This window comes from Daucus carota, chromosome 9 (assembly GCF_001625215.2).
Source record: "Daucus carota subsp. sativus chromosome 9, DH1 v3.0, whole genome shotgun sequence".
Lineage (NCBI taxonomy): Eukaryota > Viridiplantae > Streptophyta > Magnoliopsida > Apiales > Apiaceae > Daucus > Daucus carota.
In genome coordinates this window covers 2,149,313-2,172,062 of record NC_030389.2, presented here as the reverse complement: position 1 = coordinate 2,172,062, position 22,750 = coordinate 2,149,313, and the positions used below count along the sequence as shown (strand labels likewise).

Sequence of the window (22,750 nt, the reverse complement as noted above, 5' to 3'; positions counted from 1 at the left end):
TCATCTCGATTCATATATAATATATTTACTTAACCTATTTGACTGTTTCCGAGATGCGCCGAAAGTGAGAAACCTCATCGCCGATGAAAGAGAACGAATTTTCTCCCATCGCTAAATCATCGCCGGAGTCTCCTGTTCACCAAATACATGACCGGAGGTGCACTGTCTATTCTCTTGTTCTTTCTTCAATGAATTTATAGCTACTTTGATTTTGTTATATCTTAACTTTCGTTTTTTATATCTGTCTATGAATATGGCTTTGCCTTCAATTTGATTTTGGATTGCTTATAAACTATTTGATGAAACGCCTCAAAGAAAATTACCACCGCTTTAAATTATTTGCTATTTGAACCAATGAACAAGTAATTGGGTTGCACTAATTATCTCGTTTCTGAGTCTTCAAAGCCATAATCGGGTCGGGTGGTAGTTCTGGTGGATACAGAAATTCTCCGGAGGGGGTTTCAATTGTATAAAAATATTTGTATGATTAGTACTAATACTCCGGAGGGGGTTTCAATTGTATGAAAAAATTTGTATGATTAGTACTAATTTTCGTGTAAGGACATGTGAAAAATTTCTTAGCAAGGTGAGCTGAAATATCAGAAGGTGTCTCAAATATAATTTTTTTGAAATTATAATCTAAATTGAAAGAAAACGTAGAAGTCCGGCCCCAGAGCACCCTGATCCGCCCATGGGTATGGTATGTAACAAGTAAATCTAGTAGTATGTTGTATTTATCTTTTGCAATAATGTGATTTTAATCGACTTTGATGAATTAATTACACACAGACACACTCAATAATCCGAAACTTCATGGAAGAATAATAGGCTTACATTTGGGCATCTTTTTCTTCCTCATGCTGATCAGTTTGTTCAATATTTACTTGGCTGCTATCATTGTTAAACCGAAAGATGTTATCATTGTTTTACTATTAGATAATTATAAATTTAAGAAATTATATATTGTTTCTGTATAAATAAGCTCATATCATGTATTTTGCAGGCCTGTGTTGTGGAATAGGACGTGGATCGCTGGTCGCTGGTTTTTGCTGGTGTTTCTGGGTTGTTTTGTAGTTTGTATTAACATATGTTGCTTTTATCTCCTTATTAAGTACAATCCAGAAGACATATTTTATGGCGTTCTTTGTATGTTGCTTTTAAACATTTCATGTGGTGGTGTTTTGGTTGGACAAGCTCGAGAGTTGGTTGAAGATTCAAAGACGGTAAATGATGTCCCTTGGTGGTGTTATGGATGCAGAAGCCCGAGCCCCTTGAAATTAAACTCGCAGTAGAGTGTCGGCTTTAACATTTCATGTGGCGTGTTTTGGTTGGACAAGCTCGAGACTTGGTTGAAGATTCAAAGACGGTAAATGATGTCCCTTGGTGGTATTATGGACGCAGATGCCTGAGCCTCTTGAAATTAAACTTGCAGTAGAAGTGTCAATGAATGAAGTCCATGGAACGATATTTCAGATACAATGTTCAGAATGTTTAATGTTATAACATTCCTAGCTACTACCCTAGACTGTAGTTATGTTTGTTTTATATACTTATGTATATAAGGAAGAAGAAGTGTCTGTAGTAAATTTAGTTTGATTGTAAGAACCCGTACAGGTTCGCACTACCAAATAGAAAAAATAGTTTCGCATCTCATAATTTCAGAGTTTCTTTGTGGTTTTTTGTTGCTGCGGAAGATTTTGTTCACCAAGACTCTCAAAAACAATTTGGACTGCCATGCCATTCTCCGATAAACCCTCAGCTAAAAGTTTGCTCAGAAGCTTGTTTTTTCGTATGACCATACTTGCATTTTTTGGACGCATTTCAATATCCGCCATCCACTTCATGAAAAGATCTATGCCGATTTGCATCAGAGAATTAGGATTAAACCATCAGCTTCTTGAGTTCAAATTAAATTGCATTTTAAAGCCAATAAAATTGCACATAAATTGCCTTGAGTTGTACTTTAATAGAGCAGAGTAGAGATATAATCGATGTTATGTAAAACTAGCAGAAATTAGCGGGAAAAGAGTTTTACTAAAGAATAACTTTCGGTCACAACACTCAAGCAACAAGAAAAAAAAAATCACGCACATTGACTCTGTTCTTGATCACTTTTGATTAAGATGTCGCGACTATATCCTGGTACTTTGCAACGAGGCTAGGTTTCTAGTACTGCTATAAGTAATCATTCGCAGAAAATTCTGTGATTCTCAATGTAGTGGCCGGGAGAGGTTTGAATCAAGTCCGAGATCAATTCCATTGTACGCGATGGGTGCATACATCCACTTATCGGAGCTCAAGAGCTGAAACACAGATATATGACAGATGATTAGTACTGGAGGAATTTGTAGTGTTCGACGAAAACTGGATAGTATATAGTCTTTTTTTTTTTTCTCTGTACTCACTTTAATTTGGAGTTGCAGGAACTTCACATACTCAACAGCATCTTCAAGCATTGTACTAATATCAACTTTAGTTCCATTGGGAACAAGGTTCTGCAATGTCCTGAATTTCTCATTTATTCGTTCTCTTCGTTTCTGCAAAATGTGTTAATATCTCAGTCCATAAATAAGATTGCACTTAGTTATACATGAAAAAAAACGGATATCTGAGTACTTACCTTTGCGTAGAGGCTCTGTGGATCAGTTGCTGATCCCCTAGCAGCTCTCACTTCACCATTTGAATTGACAGGTGTAACTTCTTTCGAGTCTGGAGAATTTGATGCAGTTCCATTTAGTTCATGAGAAACCATGGAGTCATTGCTTAAACTTCGCTTTTGCATTGCAGCATTTTTCTCCTTGTTATTCATGCAGTCTTTCCTTTCAATCTTCTGATTCTTCTTTGCCTTCACTCTCCTCTTGTTTATCTGAACCTGCATTGTTGAAAAGTCTATTAAGAAATAACCAAGAGAAATGATAAATTAAATGGCTTTTTTCAAAAATACACAAGCAGCAGAATTTATTTTTAAAAATACGGTGCAACCTCGTAATGCAAAACAACGTCGGTTACCTGAAAATCAACTGTGTGCAACCTCAGTTGCAACTTTGACCGTATTTTTGAAAATAAGTTTGAAAACATGAGTACTTTTGCAGTTTTCTCTAAATTAAACTTTTGACTATTTATACTTACATCTCCGGAGTTTGCAGATCGTTTCTTTGATTTTTGCACTGAATTGCTCAATACAACTTCCTCGTCAGAAACACGGTCTGCCACATGACCTTCAAGTTCAAGCTGCATAAGTACATTTTCATATACATCACCACTAGACAAAATCTGAACCGATGACAGATTTTCGCCTTCAATGTCCTCATTGCAGAACACAAAATCATCACTTGCCGCCAAAATGTGCCTAAAATCGCCTGCATAGCAGCTGTCATGCTTCAAAGTAGGATAAAAACAAGTATTACCAAGTGCAAAATGATCAATATCAGCATTGTCAGAGAAAATTCTGAAGCTCGGGTCGAAATGCAAGTCATTTGGAATGGAACAGTAATTAAGTAACTGCGCGGTGAATTCGGATTCTTCAGCTGAGTACATGGCATCTAAAGAACTCCAGTCTCCCTCTAGTATTGATCCAAAAGACTCCATTTTAGTTGTGCAGAGTATTTGTATTTTTTCTTTTCTGGTCTTAGAATGCTAAGCTTGTTGGACTGAGAAGAAAAACCAAAATCCAAGTATTTATAATCTGTGATTCTGCATTCTGGTTGACAAATTATATTCTTTTTGTCATATTTTATGAACAATGATTGATTTAAAAAGGGGTTTCGTTTTGTTAAATGAAGTATATGAATCTGCAATGTTAATGGGACAAAAGTACAGCTTGTGAGGCATTAAGTTGAAGGAATCTTGAATATAAATAATGCCACGTTTCCTTGAGACTTGGAGAGGCGGAGAGCTAATGATGAGAACTGTTTGAGTCATTTGAAATCAATCATCAGGCGCGTACTACTCTTCAAAGACCTCATACTAATAATCTTATAATCAAAAAAATAATCTTATAATCAAAACAAATTTTCTTTCCAGACGTGAGAATTGAATTGACACTCACTTAACAATCTCTTTATTCTACATTATTGTGGATCCTCTGATTCTTCGCTAGGTTCCTTGACATCTTTATTTTTAAAAAGTTTATATATTTATATCTTTTAAAAATATCTAATAAAAATGTGTCTAATATTACTTAGCATTCAGAAAATTGATTTATATGTTATTTTCAGAAATATAAGTATACCGAGAATCCGAGATTCCAATCATTTATCATAATCTAAAAACAGGTTGTATAAACATTGGTTAAGAAAGTAGATTGTACCAACCAATATTAGCAAATGATTTGTGTGATCTCGTGGCTCATCATGTGGTATTTTAATATAAGTGTCCATATTCCTTATCGGGTAACATGCTAACTTTAGATATCTACAGCTTTTCAAAAAAAAAAAAAACTTTAGATATCTACAAATTATAACAAAATACAAAATTATTATGGCCTTTCCAGTTTTAAATAATGTAAATTGGCCTGGTGACTCATGCAATTTGCTTCAATATTTCTCAACATGCAGAGAATAAAATCTTAGTGCATCTTATTTAACTAGTTGTGCATCATAAAAGATGCGTGGTATAAACAATTTGAATTTTTGTCCTCGAACTTAAGATATATCTAGGACCGCTGAGAAAGTATAAATATCCGATCTGTTTTGACCCGAATAAATTTGAAGAAATTTTATATTTTAGATTTAGATACAAAATTTGGTTTTATTTTCCTTATTTTTGAAATTTCGAAGAATCAAAGCCAGATGTTTCTATGTTTCATGAACCAAATAGCATTTTTTAGTAATCATATTGAAACCCAAAATGAGCTCTACCCTTCTATTTTAGTATCATTTTTCGATCTTTAAGTAATTTCAATTTTTAACTTTAACGGAATGATCAAGTTAAATTAATTGATTGAGTTTGAATCAAATTTACAAACGAGTGATCTACTTGAGTTTTTTGATCGCAGTCGGTCACCTACTTAATATTTAACCCATTAAAATTATACCAAATTGATCGTGCTGAAGCACTCAAGTATAGAACCCAACTTACTCGTTGACACGTGTATTATTGGCCTCTAACTTTTGTTTCTAGTTTCCCGGAAGGCCTCAATAATATTTTTCAATTGACATTCGGCAAATTCATGATCATAGACAAAATGAGCGAGACTCGAACTCATGACTGATACACAGAAAAATTTTATATATAGTGTTGAGGTGCTTTATTCGTGCATGAGTTCTAAAATGTTTAACACTTTTGAACATCATCAGTTGTCAACTTGAATATCCTCGCCGGAGTCCGGCCAATTAATAATTATAATTACACACGAGATTTGCAGATATACCATATTCCTGCATGTTTGAATTAATAGCAACCCGGCACACTAATACATGATCGCACGTTCGAGGAAAGCCACTCCCAAGTTCCCAACTGTTTCTGTATTATCGCATATACAAATACAATTAGCAAAAAGGTCAAGATTGTGAGATTCAGCAAAAATTATATGCTTGTATGATACTATGATTATATAGCACATCTTCCTTCACATTTTAAAACATTAACTTGATGAAAAGCCACCAAAGAGCTTCTATGCATGATTATGCCTTTGCAGTTTATAATAATGAATATAATCCAATTAAATCAGTGTGAATTGCTTACAATATTCTCAACATGCACAGAATAGAATATATAAGATCGCTACACATAATAATCATATTAACTTCAGTTAACTCATAATTGTGTACAGATCATGCCAAGTTTGTCGATATCGAATAGCGTATCAGAACATAGAATACAATAATCAATAGGAGGATATGAAAATTTTGTGTTCATATCAGATCTTACTTTTGCTGCGACAAATACATCTGCAGATATATCCTCACCAGTTTGACAAACTTTTTGGTCGCTACATATGAGCTTAATACATATAAGACTGCGAGAAAACGGTATATTGGCACCGTATGCCAAGTAAAGAGAGCAAGTTTATTGCTGGAATGAATAATTACATACAAAGAGAAAATAAAATCTGTGGATATTTAAAATTTTCTTAATTTAGAACAAAAGAAAAAGGAAAAAACATGAACAAGGAAGCGTTGCAAGAAAACTTTCCACTATCATCAGCATATAAGTTCTGATTCATAACACATACAAGGTCCCACGAAGAGGGTTATGGAGCAGAGGAGCTGAACCATGAATCACTAACATGAAAGCTTGTCAAGGTTGAGCCATAAACTATGGATCCTTCAAGATAGATTCAGAGATCATGGTTGATGCTGCTCGACTTCAGTCAACTCCTCACTGAAACCACGTTGAGCAAGTCTGTAATAAAGAATACCCATTGTTGCCATACACGCCCTGCATGCAGTCATAGTCCGGTACATTATGAAAACATACAATTTAAGGAAAAATTAGGGTGTATGTACTTTCTTAAATTCATATTTAATTATTGCTTCTTAGTAGTCAATGTGAATTTACTGTCCTCTTGCCATTATTTATGGAAAGGGTTCAAATACTGAGCCTGAACTATGATGGTGGTAATCAAACATTAGCACTGCTGCTTTCTTCTCTTATCCTTCTTCATTTAACTGCACTGGTTTCTTCTATATTTTAAATTAACACATCTCTTATCCTTCTTCATTTAACAGCACTGGTTTCTTCTATATTTTAAATTAACACATTTATTCTGTATAGAACAGGGAAGACAGATATCAAGTGTCTGGGTGAAGATTCAAAACAAAATCAACAAATCATGTGTTTCAATCTTCTATTGTAAACAGGTTTGCATGAAAGCACAAATCAGCTTCCTAGAAGCTAGAAAAAAACACACCAGATAAGATTTCCCTGCGGAACATTTAAGCATATATAGGCTTCGTCTAGTGAATATTATCCAGATATACAGAATCAAGTGTCACCGCAAAGCATCTCTACAAGGTAAATCAGTGGGCCAATATATTATGCTTCTGCAGTTGAAGATTAAATTCTTTACTTCCAGTCTCTAAAACAAAATGACTTTTTACCCCTGATATAACACACGCATATAAAGCTAGAGGTAGATTAGAAGACATTACATAATTGCGATGAACAGAAGAATTTTCCTTGGATCCATCCTTGATTTTCTATGCTGCCGTGTACGACCCTCCTGACCTTCGCTTGCATGTGAAGTATCTTTCTTTGGTGGTGCAGTTACAGGCAGAGTTGGTAATGCACTTGACCAAAAGGGCAGCAATAGTCTTAAAAACTTATTGCGGAATGTACCTACAGATGAAAGCGACGTTACTTACAGGATAAGCGACGTTACTTACAGGATAAGCTGTAACGGGAAGAAGACAGAAGGAAACAATAAACACAACAGCAATCAAATTAAAAATGGAATAAACTCTCACCCCTTCGAGTATACTTTTTCTGATTTGCATCTTCATCGTCGGCATAGTATGAAATGTCAGAATATATTTTATCTGCTTGTACTGCACTCTTCCTTGTGGTAGCACCAGGCTGTTTTGTAATACATTACAAAGAGAAGTTGCATAACATCCACAATAAAACCAATCTTAAATGCATAATAACTCACTATTTATTCACATTAGACAGATTTTTGGTCATTCCACCTCGTCCAGAAATAGCACCCCTTGCATTAAAATTTTATCCCCAAATTTATTTTTCTCCCACAGTTTCAAACTAAATGATTATAACTTCTCTGTTCCTTCTAAAAGTTTAACAATTAAAAGTATTTAGTATGCTTTAGACATTCACTGTCATACTTTATTTTCATTAAATAGCAAAAGTGTACTCTTGGGACTTACACTTCTTGCAAAATTGGCCTGGTTGGCTGCACTATCCTCTATCTCCTCGATATCAATAGTTGAAGGTTTCATAAGACCGGATCCAGTTGCACCTGAATAACTTTCAGCATCTTTTACTCCCGACGTGGACATGCCTCCATTACTAGATACATGAATCAAAGGGTCAGAAGCAAATGCAAGGGGTGGGCCCCTATAATCTGTTACTGCCGGCGAAATTGGATGGCTTCCAAACAGGTTCTTCTCAATGCCAGTCTACAAGACATGGAAAAGAATTAGCATGTAATAGTGTCACGGGAAAATTTCTAAGATATATGATACATATATGTCCTTGTTCTTGCAACAATTATGTAAAGTGAACACCTCCACAGAATTCCACATTTTCACTATATAACAAAACAATGAAAAAATTGCATATTAGATTAAGAACATGCTGTGAGCTAACCTATGAACCCAACAGCAAAGTCAAGCAAAAGGTTTCATTTGAACAAGAACTTCAATGTTGCCAATCAGTTTGTTACATTGCTAGTTTTGGAAATAAAGTTAGATGAGTTGAGATGTGGAGACACAATACATTTACATATGTGTGCATATCATTTTCAAACCAATGCCCTGTATGATATATACTTGCCATCACTGAATTTCTACTTGCACATTCTGATGAAACACAATTCATTACATTAAACAATCTGCCCCATCATATAAAAGATTACAACACTAATATTTATTATAAAGTTGGCTGCTTATCGCGTTTAGTACTTATTAATACACAAAACTAGTATTATTAAATGCTTATCGCATTCAAAATGGCTTGCAGGCCCGGACCAGGCTTTTTCTGGATTGGATTTTTTCTGGATCGGATTGGACGGGCTGATTTTTTGTGCATCTCTAATTAGGAGCATTTAAGGCATTAAACCTCTTGTTGTCACAATTCACCCAGCTTAAACTAAAATCCCTGCAGCGCTTCTTTAGTTTACGTAATAGGAGAGAAATTAATTCTCCATTGGGGTGGGAGGAACGGAATGAAAAATTACAGACAAAATAAAAGGTGAAAGATGAAAAGGAAATGTGAAAAAAGAGTGCAAACTTTATATGTCTAGTTTTCTAGAGAAAAAATAAGGTATACTGCAGGTAAACATATTGGATTATACTCTAAATTAATTGTTTAGAAACATAGGACGAAACAATATATAAATTGTAAAATTAGAAACTAGATTCTTACTATACCCAGATTCTTCTTACCATGTAAAATAGTATATAACAAAGAGAAATTATAATACAAAAAATATCTAAAGCGTAAGTTTGATCATTACTCCAAAAAGCTTACAAAATTATTGGTACTGATTTTCTGAAATTCAGCCCCTCCGCTCTTCTTTAAGCCAGTAATGAGTAAGAACAACGTAGAGGAAGAGAATACCTCTGTGTGTGTGTGTGTGTGTATTAAACAACCCATTCCAAACGCTCACATCTCTCCATAAAGTTTGTCTACATACTAGGAGGTATAACCACCAACTATACTGGTCATCCTAAGTTTAAAACAGACGCTATAGTACAGTTTGTTAGCCAAGAGAATTGATAGAAACAAATTGGTATCAGGTTCTTATTAACTATATATCCTTGTGAGTGGTGACTGCCAATTACTTAAATTGAAATGATTATTACACTAACATACATATGTTGCAAATTTAAGCAATATGTAAACCACATACCAGGAGATAAACTCAACCATAACCAAAAGAATATAAGTCCCAGGCAACGTATACTTCATTTATGGGTACATGGGGTCAAAGATTCAAATAACCAATTATCTGAAGCAAAAGTAAACATGCATTAACCAGAATTACAATAAAAAATGAGACAGGATGATGACACTAATAAAAAATAATAGAGAAAATAAGACCTAATTCATCTCAGCAAGTATTTGACAACCGAGAGACACTCAGCATGAAATGGAAAAATATAACTCAAAAAGTAAGGTAATTTGGACACTGGCAGACATAATAAGTTAATCATGTTTTTCTTCAAAGAACTAAATAGTGATAGCAGTCCTTAACAACAAAACAAAACACAAAAAAAAAAAAAAAACGCATAGCAATGCAGCTTAAACAATAAACTTCTAAATCATCGTTTAAATTTCAATACCTGCGAAATTGCTTCCTTCAGCCTGGAATGAAGGCGGGACCCTGAATCTTTAACCATTTTAGGAGGCCATATCTGCAAAACAAGAAAAGAACCAATGACTCGGGCAAGAAATTTTATCTATTATAAAGTGAAATTTTTCAGCACGCTACACAACAGAAGTACAAAACTCTTCCCAATTTTTCCATTTATCACAACCCAAAGATGTCAAACCGATCTTATGGTATCTTTTCTGTATTCTATTGCAACAATCCACTTCTTTGTCCAACATTCCCCACTGTTTTAGAATTTCATAAGCTACAGACAATTAACTAGGGAACCATAACTATATGTCTATATTGGACAAGCTTCCAAACAAACTGAAACAAAAATCTGCTGATCTGCACTTACACCTAATGTAGACAACTTTCCTATACAAACAGCACTACTTAATAGGCAAAATTTCTCTTGCTGGGGAAAATAATAACCAGTCATTTTCTGGTTAAATTTATCTATTCTAATTATTCTACATCTTCAAGTTCTGGTTTTAAATAATACAATTCTTCTCATCAATTATATATTGCACAGCAATGATAGATTAATGTTCATAATTTATCTTCTCTAGTTCTTCTACATCTTCAAGTTCTGTTCTGGTTTTAAGCAAGCACACAATTCTTTTCATCAATTATATATTACAACGCAATGATATATTTGTGTTCATAGATAAACAAAAATACCAGGCTCCTGACAACTTCTTGCAAAAACTATATTATCTTTTTGCTAAATGTTGCCAAGCATGTAGCAATGAATTGGAATAAAAACCTTCAGTATCACACACAAAGAAACCACCACATTTGCCAAAGATCAGCAATTTTACATTCGAAAAATTGATACAAGTATGTATAATCCACTATTTACTTTTGTTGAATGGTCTCTGTATATTAATCTGAAGTCAAAAATCAAACAACTGGCCCAATAAAAGCAAAACCAGAACTTCCTTTTGCCAAATTTTATTACAACCAGTATATGTTCACCCAGATGGTTATCTACTCAATAATAGTAGTATTTTTAAACTCTATGCTAATAATACAACTTGTAGAAGGGGACTCACCGAAGTTGAACAGGCTGGACATACATATCCAGCTGGAGCAGTGTGAGGAGGAAATTCTTTAACATGTGAGGTCAAACAGCTTGTATGTATTACATCTACAATGATCAATAAGACAAATAATTAGCGTGTACTATGTTATATATACACATTACGTAAATGACCGTTTGAGCAATAGGCCCTTGAATTACATACGTAAGCAGCCCAGTCGTGTAGTTTGACCGTCAGTGCCTTCTTCGAGCACAGCTTGACACTTGCAGCACTTAGGAGGCCAATCATACTCACCATCTATTACCCATTCTGAATAAGTAGAAATCTACAAATAGAATTTCTATATGTAAGTAATACGATGTAGCTAAAGGTGAAAAGAGAAGGAAAATATTTTACTACTAGAAAGTGTCGAACAATTACAAATCCCAAGAAGTTCATAGCAGATCAAAATCAACTTTTCTCAATATTTGGTAAGAAAAACCAGAAGGGCTTCTTGTTTTTCACTTATCTGTAACTATTCTTTGATTTGTCATTTACGGTAAAATAAAATGAAAAGGAAACGGATACACGGAGAGAAGACTGATACATTCTTGCACATAGAAACAATTTCCCCCAGTAAAATAGAGAGCTAAATTGTTGGTCATCCTCTTTATACAAGAAAGACAACAAAATAATATCCTTTCGAAAACTAGTACAATGCATTATACTAGCATCCCAGTTAATATATGATATAATTAAAGCCAACAACAACAGAATAAGACTAATAATAAAGTGACCATACCACACATATTTGGTGCTCCGGAAAACATATACATGCTCCACAAACAGGAACCTTGTGCACAAAACAGTACAACTTGGTCGCCTGAAAACAAACAACATTATGTTATTTCCCCCTAGGGTAACATAGCTATTAAAATATATAAGATCCACACTCATCTCGAATTTACACTAGCATTTTTGCAACTCCACCAAACCGCCGTCCAACAACCACTACTCATAAATCTCAACTCTGTAGTCTGTACCGTTCACATATATCCTGATATATTATGACATTCAAACTCATTCTCGATCATTATTTCTAGTAATCTAAACTCGAGCCAGCTCTAGCTAAATCCAAAAACATTTCTTAAAACAATTCCACATCGATAATCATATAACAATACTAAACAGGTCCTCAGTTTGAACCTCCTAATACATATATACGATCTCAACTCCGTACTGTTCACATATAGCCTGATCTATTACAACATTCAAACTTAATCTTGATCATTATTTCCAATTGCCTAAACTCAAGCCAGCACTTTAGGTAAAATCAGCTACATTTAGTAAAATGGTTACGCATCGATAATCAAATTACGATATTAAACAGGTCCTCAATTCGAACCTCCAAATACATATATACGATCTCAACACTGCACTGTTTACATATAGCCAGATCTATTACGGCATTCAAACTCATTCTCAATCATTACTTCCAGTTACCTAAACTCAAGGCAGCTCAGCTAAATCCAACTACATTAAGTAAAAATGTAAAACAATTCCACATCAATAATCAAATTACGATACTGAACAGGAACTGAATTTAAACCTCCAATCACATATATACGATCTCAACACCGCACCATTCACATATAGCCTGGCCTGATCTATTCTGACATTCAAACTCATTCCCGATCATTATTTGCACTAGCCTAAACTCGAGCCAGCTCTACCTAGATCCAGCTACATTTCATGAAACAGTTCCGCATAGATAATCGAATCAAAGTATTGAAAAAAACTCCTCAATTCGAACCTCCAGATATCCATATAACAATTAACACAAATCTATAAATCTTTTCTTGTTGTTTTTTTCTCAATTATTAATATAAAACAGAGTCAATTAGCGATCTGATCTAAAGCGATGAAATAAACATCAAACTGTGAATTAATTAAATTTTTATTAGATCAATGAGAATGAAAACAATTGAAGTGATTAAATAATCGAAATTACCTTCCGGCATTTGCAGACCACCATTGAATCGAATAGAGTGAGATTTGAATGGGAGAGAGTAGATTAGATATATGAATAGATGCGAATTGAATTTGAATTGTGTGTGATTTTAGGGTTTGTATTTAATTGGGAATTGATGGTTTTTAATCTTCTCGGTGTTTTTTTTAAGACTAATTGATGAGCAAGGATGGGAGTTGTTTACCCCGACAAAAACCCAAACCCGTGAATAGCGAAATAATAATAATAATAATTAAATATAAGGGCCATTCCAACCGACTCAAATAAATTAATAAACCGAATAGAATTCAAAAAGGAAAATGAATAGAAAAGAAAAACAAAATATTATCAGTTTGGTTTTGACCTAAAAAAGAATAAAATATTATATTATTATTTTTGAAAAAAATCAAATATTGAATAATATCAAAAAAAAATCAAATATATTCATGTTTATAATAATAAAGTTTATTTATATTTTCATAATTTAATACTACAATTTATTATTTAGAAATATCATTAATATTTTAACTATTTAACTTATAAATAATATCAAAATTATTTTTAAGTATATGAAAACTAGATGAATATTTTTATTTTTAAAAATACTATACACATTACACTTAATTTTAAAAAATTCTGCGATAAATTATAAATGGAAAATAGAAAAAGAATCATGAAGGAGAAACGAAATACCTAATGGGATGTTGGGAATGAATTACGAGAAATATTGAATAAACCTAAAACTGAAGAGAGGAAAAGGGAATTATATTTATATAAACCAGACACCAACAAATTTGAAGTTAATCATTAAGAGGATATTATGGGATAGTAATACTTCGATTAAGGGGTTGAAATTAAGAACACATAGATTAGCTTTTAAGGACACAATTCAAAAATAACCACTGTGCTTGAACAGTAGATAATTGATGTGTCCACTTAATGATTTGCAGAAAATCTATAACTCAACAATAAAGTAAATCTTTGAGCAGTATCCACAGGCTGGCTGATTGAATTATTGCATGATTTGAATGAAGCTTGCAGAAAATTCAGTGTTCAATGAATGCTTCGTTCAAACACTATGCTGCAGAAATTGATATAACATGCTTTGTAAGAAAAATTTGTTATAGGGAGTTGATGTTACCATATGTTTTAAATTATTTGCATACCCTTCAAAAAATAGTTCTCTGCATCACATTACAATACCAAATTTTGATATTACTTACCAAAATTTTATATATATATATATAATAAGTTAATAAGAAATATTTATTAAAAAACAAAATTGAATTTGAGTCGACCAGAGGAGGGGCGGCCTTGGATGGAGGGGAGGGTTCAAGGGTTTGGGTCGCCGGAGCTAGGGGCGACCCTTACCCCTACACCCCACAGCACAGGTCACCCGTATAAGGGGCGACCCTTACTTCACACTCCTTCGGTTTGGGTCGCCGGAGTTTAAAATAATTAGACTGTTAGTTTTGAAAAGCGAGTAGTATCTCAAGGAATAAGTAGACAAAACGAAAAACTTACTTGTTCATAGTTCAATCAGAACCACTTAATCTTAAATCTCTTCATTTCTGGCGGTAGGTTTTATATATTTTTTATTTTATTATAACAGAATCTATGATATTTTTACAAATACATAATTGCATATTTTTTTAGCACTTTGTGTTTTCAAGAAATTTGAAGATGTTAGTGTTGGTCACACATACAAAGTATTGTTACAACTTGGTTATATATTCTAAGTTTTACAAAACCTACTAGGAAACAAAATAATCATATTTTCTAGATCAAGTACGTTTTTGCTTCTTCATTGTTTGTCTTACGCAAATTTTCTGAATTGCCTTTATTTTAGACTGGGTTCCTAAAACTGAAATGTTTTTTTCTCTTCTTTAAGTTTTGAAATTGGATTCCATGTCCACGTATGTGAAATTAACCCATGTGATTTGTCAATTCTGTGTTAAGTCACTTTCAATGGATAATTTGTTCATCCCTTGAAAGTGTATTTATCCATTGAGAGTTCGTCTGTGTTATCCATTGATCGCCGAACATCAGGGGCGGACCTACAGTGTAGGTTATGGGGGCATGGGCCCCCAGTCAATTCTCAGCCCATGCTTATATATACTACTGTATGGATTAGTTAGTGTCCCGTGAAAAACAACTGTCATGCTAATATTAATACTGAGATTCATTATGTAAGTATTTTATCAAGCCCAGTCTATCAAAACCCATCAACATTAAAGTTGGATTAGTTTATAACAAGGTGAAATAATGTATTCTTTTCATTATATCATTTGCTCAAAAAAAGTTTTCATTATATCCTATTTTTTTAAAAAGAATTATTGATTAATGTGCCCCCAATAAAATTAATTTCTGGGTCCGCCACTGCCGAACATCTTCACTAATGCAGAATTACAAGGCACAACATATTTACAATTAACCAATTAACTTATTATGTATATCCATTGATGGATAACAAGACTTGAACACTAACACAATCAATTTTATCCGTTGATTGATGAACTATATTGAACATGCTACAAAAACACTTATCCGTTGATAAGAAATCAACGGATACCGAATAACTCATGCTATCTTTTGATAATTACAAAAGACTTAGACATATTACAAAATGCACTAAGTATTATGTTATTATTAAATAAAGTATTTCTAACAATCTTCTCTATTTATGACTAGAGAAGTTGCAGTTATAAATTATACATTTGATGATAACGAAACACTTTTACATATAAATTTAAAGAACTTGAAATTATAATCATAAGTAATAAGTTTCATGAACAAAATTTAAACAAGTGTTGGAGAAATTACAAGGATTTTGTGCTCCTCTAGTCTGAGCAGATCTAGTCCTTTCTTCTTAATTTTCTTGACTTTCCTAACCTCTCATTATCAATCTCAATTTGCATTTGGAGAGCTCTGTATAATCTGGCATCTTCATTGTCTGTATCTTTTAGATCTAGTTTCTATCATAGAAATCTCAGAGTTCATTTGACTTTTTTAGTTGATCCCAAAATACTGCACTAGTGCACTTCATGAAATACCACTTGATATATCAGAATTTTAGAATAATTACATTGTATTTATTTCTGTCAAAAAGGGCTCACATCATCTGTCTAGTCAAGAAAAAAATTTAAAATCTTGTTTAATTACATCATCTCTATTCTATTATGTTTCGACCTAAACACTCACACACTTAATTAACAAACCAGATATTCGGATCCGATCTGATTTTATTTTTTTTAAAATAAAAATAATTTTATAAATAATATATAAAAATTATTTAACTTTGTAAATAGAATAATAAGAGTCCGTGTATTAATTTATTACACTCGAGGTCTCTTAGGTTTTACGTCTTTTCCTTTAAATGTGACCAGTGAACAGAACACTCATCACGTAGTCATCTGTAATCTGTTGGATCCTGTAATCTATTGGATCTTGACTACGTTAAATCAAGTTGACATACTCACTGGAGTTGGTTGTTTTCTTTTATGTTGGAGATTGATTTGTACTTGTCATACTTTTTTTATAGTTTTTTTGGTAGAAAATTAATTCAATAATTAAAAAAACATACGGCATCTACAAAAGAGTCGTGTCAAACAAACATAAAATAGCAATCGCTGATTAATTCATTCATCATGGAATCACGCGATTTTTTAAAGATGAGATATTTACAAGTACCCTCTTCTCCACATTCGGTGGAATTAATCATGTTTGAGCTGTTGACCATAATTGCAATCCCTTAACGGCTTTTTATCACTAAATCAAAAATCATACTCTCACAAACAAAGGAAAGAAATAACCAAAACTCTAATCAAGAAGAGAAACAGCCTAACTCTCACCAAAGAGAGACTACACCAAAATGAAATAACAACTAAAGATTGATAAACCTTAGATCTGAGCAAAACCACAAAAACAAAAGATTTCGGACTGAAAATCCAACCGCTTGAACAGAGAAGAAAGACATCGAAATCTTTGATGATTTTAGATTTAAGAATTCTCCCGAGAATAGATCTAGAGCAGAACTATAAAAAAAAGAGAAATTAGACTGAAAATCCACCCGCTTTGGAAGAAAGACAACAAAATCTTTGATGGTTTTAGAAATAAATTCCCCGAGAAGAAGTGTTATTCAAAAACTAAGACGAAAACAAAATAATTAACTAGATTTGGGACTTTCCATCAGAAGGGTTACCACAAGAAAGAGGAAGAAACTTGTTCAAAGGAGTGAAGTTAAATATTAGCAAAAACTTGTTGAACGGGATAAACATTTAGTGATCCGAAAAATCAAAAAATCAAAGATCCCGTTTATAAGTAATTCATAGCCGAACCGGATATCCGGTTTTGCTCCCCCTGCGCAAGAAGACAAATCTTATCGATTGCAATTTTTTTCTAGCATTTTGTATTTTGTCCGCGCTCCATTTTATTTCAAATACATCCCGATCCAAACACCAACTCACAATACCGAGTCCCAACTCAAATTTCAAAATTATCCCCTCCCTCTCTCTCTTCGTCTCTCTCTCTCTCTCTCTCTCTCTCAAATGTCGACGGTGCCACCGCTGCTCGGACGGGAGCTAAAAGATCCACCGGCCGACGGAATCTCCAGTCTCACCTTCTCCAGTCACAGCGACAATCTCCTCGTTTCCTCTTGGGACAAAGTAACTACTACACACGCATATAATTCAAATTAATCGAATTAAATTATTTTATATCATTTCCTTCATTATATATCTCTGTATTGTCGATTAATTAAAGGTTTCTTGTTGTAGACTGTTCGATTATACGATGCAAGGTCCGATGTGTTGAGAGGAGAGTTCAGGCACGGTGGTGCGGTACTTGATTGCTGTTTTCAGGATGATTTTGTAGGGTTTAGTGGCGGTGCTGATCATACCGTGAGGCGGTATGATTGTTTACTGATCTAGTGTGTCTTTTTAATTTCTAATTTTGGTAAATCGTGTAGTTTGTGACCTAATTGTTGATTGTATGATCTACTTTAGTATTGTTTAATCGTATCATTTTGAGCTCGATAATGTGAGGTTTGGTTGAATTTGTGATAAACCTGTGGGGTCGTTTGTAAACTAACATGAATTTTCTGAGAGTATTGTTTTTGATTTGTAATTTTGATGAATCGTATTGTTTTGAGCTTGGTAATGTACGTTTAGTTGATTTTTTGATAATGTTGTGTGATCGTTTGTGATCTTATTATATTTTGTATGAATCTAGCTGTTAACTTGCTTTGTGATGCGTAGGGCGTAATGAGGTGATATTAAAATGTTTTGGATTTGTGTGTGCTAAATTGTCCAATGTCCAGGTATGGAGCTTGATAATGTACGTTTAGTTGATATTGTGGTTGTGCAATGGTTTGTGACCTAATTTTGATATTTCTGAATTGTACTGTTGCGGACCTCTATAACGCGTAGTTCAAAAAATATTGTACTGTTTGGAAACAGAATGATACCTGATAAGGTGTGATTATTTCAAACCTCTTATTGTATTCTAATGAATTGTTCTGTTACGAGATTGACAATGTGTGATAATATTGTATTGATTAGGAACAAAGTGAAATGATTATAGTATTTATGAACTTCAATTAAATCATTCTGTGTAGATATTTTCGTTAACTTGTAGCTAAAATGCTTGTTGATTTTAATCTTGATGTTTTTAGGCTTGTTTTCAACAATGAGAAAGAGGATGTATTAGGAAAGCATGATTCACCAGTACGCTGTGTTGAGTATTCAAATGCGACAGGTTGGTTCAGTTTTTAAAGCTGTTCACTTTTCAAATTGATTTTATTTCCCATTTTTGCTTTGATGATGCAGAGCAGCACCTAATTGACCAAAAGAAGGAACCTAATATTGTTCCTTCTATTTGTCAAGTCTATGCTAAAATCAGTTGTTTATGGATACTGCGACTTTTGGCTGCCAGATAATATAAACATAATAAAAAATTATATAATTTTATGACGCAAAGTTAAGTCCATAAGCCATAATACTTAACAAACTGAATCAAGTCCATACTACATATTTACTGACAGTCCAATCTGTTTCTTGTTTTTATTCTTCCTCAAATTTCAGAATTTCACAATGCATCTCATTTCATTGACATGATATCTTTCACATTTTCAAATCCCTACGTCAATTAATCTGCAAAGTGAAACTGCATCACTTATCTTCTTTCTCCTAATCCAGTAAAGTATGGTAAGTTGGCAACACATTTTAACCAAATTATGATTTCAGGGCAGGTGATCACAGGTAGCTGGGATAAAACTGTTAAGTGTTGGGATCCTAGAGGAACTGGTGGGGAGGAAAGCCATCTGGTTGGAACCTATTATCAACCTGAGCGTGTCTATTCTCTTTCTTGTGTTGGCCATCGTTTGGTGGTTGCAACAGCTGGGCGGAAGGTGAATGTGTATGATTTGCGGAATATGTCTCGACCTGAACAACAAAGGACATCTTCTTTGAAATACCAAACCAGATGTGTCCGCTGTTACCCCAATGGAACAGGTTTGCATTAAAAACCATTTGTTTTGTTTTTTCCTCTTGTCGAATATATGACGTTTGTCGGGGGTATTGTTATTTATCTATCAGTAAAAGATGGTATGTTGACCCTATTGTTTTCTCTCTATCACTAAAAAATGGCATGTTGACAATCAAACCGTTTTTTGTGGTCTTTGGCAACTAGTTGCTATCCTAATGAAAAGTTGTAAATTGGTTTTTGCTTTCAAACACCTTCCTAGAATAAAGTTCAATGAGGTGATTTAGCTACTTGATGGATATAGAAGGTACTGCAATAGGACTTGGAATATTTGTTTTATAAACAATAAATATGTTCAGGAGTTAAATAATAAAGTTCCTTTATTCACTAGCTAGTTTGGTTTTGTTGGATATGAGAAAACTTGTTGCTATGAGTTATATTACTAGAGCTATGATTTTCAGGTTATGCTCTTAGTTCAGTGGAAGGTCGAGTTGCAATGGAGTTTTTTGATCTATCTGAAGCTGGTCAAAGCAAAAAGTATGAACGCTTTGCTCTATAGACAGCCATAAACATGGATTTACTTGTATACATATATGTGTGTGTGTGTGTCCCAAGTTCTGGCTGTTGAGTAGACAGTCTGGAATCTGCGAAGAGTAAACCTTTTCAGTCCAGACTTTACGAGGATCAGTATGTGTAAATTTTGAAGAATCTAACTCACTGTTACTCCTTGTTTTGCTTGGCCACAAAACTTTGCAGATATGCCTTCAAGTGTCATCGACAATCAGAAAATGGTAAAGACATAGTCTACTCTGTAAATGCAATTGCATTTCACCCCATGTAAGTTTCAATTTTATACTGTTGACATGTCATTTATAATTTTTTTCTTATGCTATATGCTTTATTCAGGACGAAAGCAAAACTCATTCTTAAGTCTTTATTTGGCAGTCTGCATGTCTATCTACCTCAGCAGTTGGCTGAACTAGGATGTTGGCTTGAGAACTTATTTAGTTAGATAGGTACACTGTAGACACTTATATCCGCATTTAAGTAATATCATGATCTATGGCTCTTATATGCTCTACTTGAGTTTGGAACACTCAAGAACTAGATTACTTGACTACTGTTTAAGTAGTTGAAAGATGAATTTGGGAGTGCAAACCCGACATATATCTGAACTCTCAAGAAACCACAACTTGCATGATACTCGCACCCAGTCTAAAATTGAAAATGCATTCCCCGTTTCTGTAATCCAAAGTTAGAGATATATGTTTTAAATTAATGGTCTGGCTTCAATATAAACTTATGCTAGAACCACGAAGATTTAAAGTATTAAAACCTATTTGTAGACTCTAATCTCTTGAATCTATAAATTTAAAGATTCAGGATTTTCAAACCTGTTCAAATTTTTATTACATATATAAAGATTCATTATGCTTTAAATAGTGGATCATAGTTGTTCTTATTCGATCTTTTTATTTATTGTTTATGCGAAGCCGACTCTTAGCCTACACAGAACTTGCAATTCCAGATGTATCCCTATTAACTTATAGTAGACTGCTCAGTGTTGGTCAGTTGTTTGCCATGGTTGCAGTACTTTGACAATGTAGCTATACTCCTGCTTCTATGTTGAAAATTGTTTTTTTTTTTTGTTTACATTATCATTGGGAAGTTTATTCACAATGATAAGTATGATGATTATTGGCTACTGAAATGCCTTGACAGTTTAACACTAGGAATGTCCTCTGTTGTGCTAATAGTTCTGAACTTGTCTCTCTAAATTTAAAATTTTGCAGCCATGGTACTTTTGCAACGGGCGGGTCTGATGGTTTTGTGAATGTGTGGGATGGAAACAACAAGAAGCGGTTGTATCAGGTACAGTATACACATCAACGGATTTATATATCCTTGAAGATTTGCAAATATTCATTTTCTGATATTATCTTCATGGTACTTGTAGTATGCCAAGTACCCCTCAAGCATATCTGCATTATCATTCAGCAAAGATGGCGGATTGTTGGCTGTCGCATCTAGTTACACTTTCGACGAGGGAGAAAAACCGTAAGAATAGCATCTGTCTCATGCCCTTCATCCTGTCTTTTCCTCATGTGCAACGAATTCAGTAACATAATGTCTATATTCTTTTGTGTTCTTTTGTGCAGCCATGAACCAGATTCCATCTTTGTGCGCAATGTAAATGAAGTTGAAGTGAAACCAAAGCCGAAAGCACTCCCAAATCCTACCCCTTAAACTGTGTTGTACTGCTTCTAGTAGGTACTTTCGGACATAAAACGTTATGTCTTATATTAATATATTGCTGTTATGAGTATTCTGTTCCTTATATGTATTGTAAGTAAATCAGCACCAAACAAATACCCATGTGTGCGCTAGACCAAACTCGTGTTATGTGTTTATATTCGTCCTACTGACGAACTTTCTTATATTCCATCTCATTTAAAATGCGTTAGTTTCAATTCTACGATAAAAGGAAGATGAGGATGAGAAACATATTCTCTCTTTTTTTCGAAGTTTCCGCAACTTATCAAGTCGGTCGACGCATCGACAGGCAATTTCTAGAATTCTAGGAATTGTTCACTTCTAGAATGGGCATGAAGTTTCTTGCAGCAATGTCATGACCTGCGTACATTAGTGATAAGAATCGTGAATAACAACGAAATATACGGAAATGTCGGTATATAAAAATAAATATAACTTTAAGATCGAGGAACACATTTATTCGCATAATCGTTTTCATCAATCTGATTATTGATTCAAATCTTAATAATTATTTCAATAATTATTAAATTAAACTCGAATATTTTATAGATAAACGCGGATGATCAACGAACGATTTCATATCTCATTTAATTTTTATATATTTATTTTCTCTACTCAACACGTATTTTTATACTTTTATTAAATATAATTTTACAATTTATTTTAAAATTATTTTCTTTGAATGAAATTTTAAATATTAAATTTTTATTCAAAATTTTTTTTAATTAAAATACGTATCTCGGTCCCATCACGCCGATATATACTCCTCGTAAGGACGGAGGGAAGGCATCATATATTTAACCGCCTGTATACACTACCAGGGGTGAGCAAAAAACCAAATTCAAACTGAAACTGGTAAAAATCGATAAAAACAGAGCCGCATAAAATCGAGCCGAATCGTAATTGGAAATTTTAAAACCAGACCGATACTAATGGATGCGGTTCCGTTTTTAAGTGAAACAAGAATCG

The 22,750-nt window shown here is 33.6% G+C and overlaps 3 protein-coding genes and 1 long non-coding RNA gene across 4 annotated transcripts; 2 read left to right on the top strand and 2 right to left on the bottom strand.

The window, feature by feature from the left end:
• Positions 1-2: 2 nt before the first annotated feature.
• Positions 3-1,656, top strand: LOC108200191 (uncharacterized). Its single transcript, XR_001802630.2, has 2 exons — positions 3-157; positions 1,004-1,656. It is a non-coding gene; the product is annotated as an uncharacterized LOC108200191 (long non-coding RNA).
• Positions 1,657-2,014: 358 nt separating this feature from the next.
• On the bottom strand, positions 2,015-3,636 carry LOC108201028 (transcription factor bHLH139). Its single transcript, XM_017369314.2, has 4 exons — positions 3,130-3,636; positions 2,621-2,872; positions 2,406-2,537; positions 2,015-2,303 (listed from the first exon to the last, which is right to left on the bottom strand). The coding sequence occupies exons 1-4, from the start codon at positions 3,586-3,588 to the stop codon at positions 2,211-2,213; spliced, it is 936 nt and encodes a 311-aa protein (XP_017224803.1). The 5' UTR covers positions 3,589-3,636; the 3' UTR covers positions 2,015-2,210.
• A 2,324-nt stretch (positions 3,637-5,960) lies between these two features.
• On the bottom strand, positions 5,961-13,254 carry LOC108200301 (uncharacterized). Its single transcript, XM_017368411.2, has 9 exons — positions 13,031-13,254; positions 11,822-11,902; positions 11,245-11,365; positions 11,053-11,147; positions 9,966-10,037; positions 7,827-8,078; positions 7,410-7,518; positions 7,095-7,281; positions 5,961-6,381 (listed from the first exon to the last, which is right to left on the bottom strand). The coding sequence occupies exons 1-9, from the start codon at positions 13,052-13,054 to the stop codon at positions 6,288-6,290; spliced, it is 1,035 nt and encodes a 344-aa protein (XP_017223900.1). The 5' UTR covers positions 13,055-13,254; the 3' UTR covers positions 5,961-6,287.
• Positions 13,255-17,474: 4,220 nt separating this feature from the next.
• On the top strand, positions 17,475-21,971 carry LOC108200713 (mitotic checkpoint protein BUB3.1). The gene is made up of 9 exons (XM_017368955.2): positions 17,475-17,691; positions 17,803-17,933; positions 18,699-18,781; positions 19,270-19,536; positions 19,969-20,044; positions 20,264-20,344; positions 21,301-21,379; positions 21,465-21,565; positions 21,667-21,971. Exons 1-9 carry the CDS (start codon positions 17,575-17,577, stop codon positions 21,752-21,754), a joined length of 1,023 nt encoding a protein of 340 aa, XP_017224444.1. The 5' UTR covers positions 17,475-17,574; the 3' UTR covers positions 21,755-21,971.
• Positions 21,972-22,750: the final 779 nt, after the last annotated feature.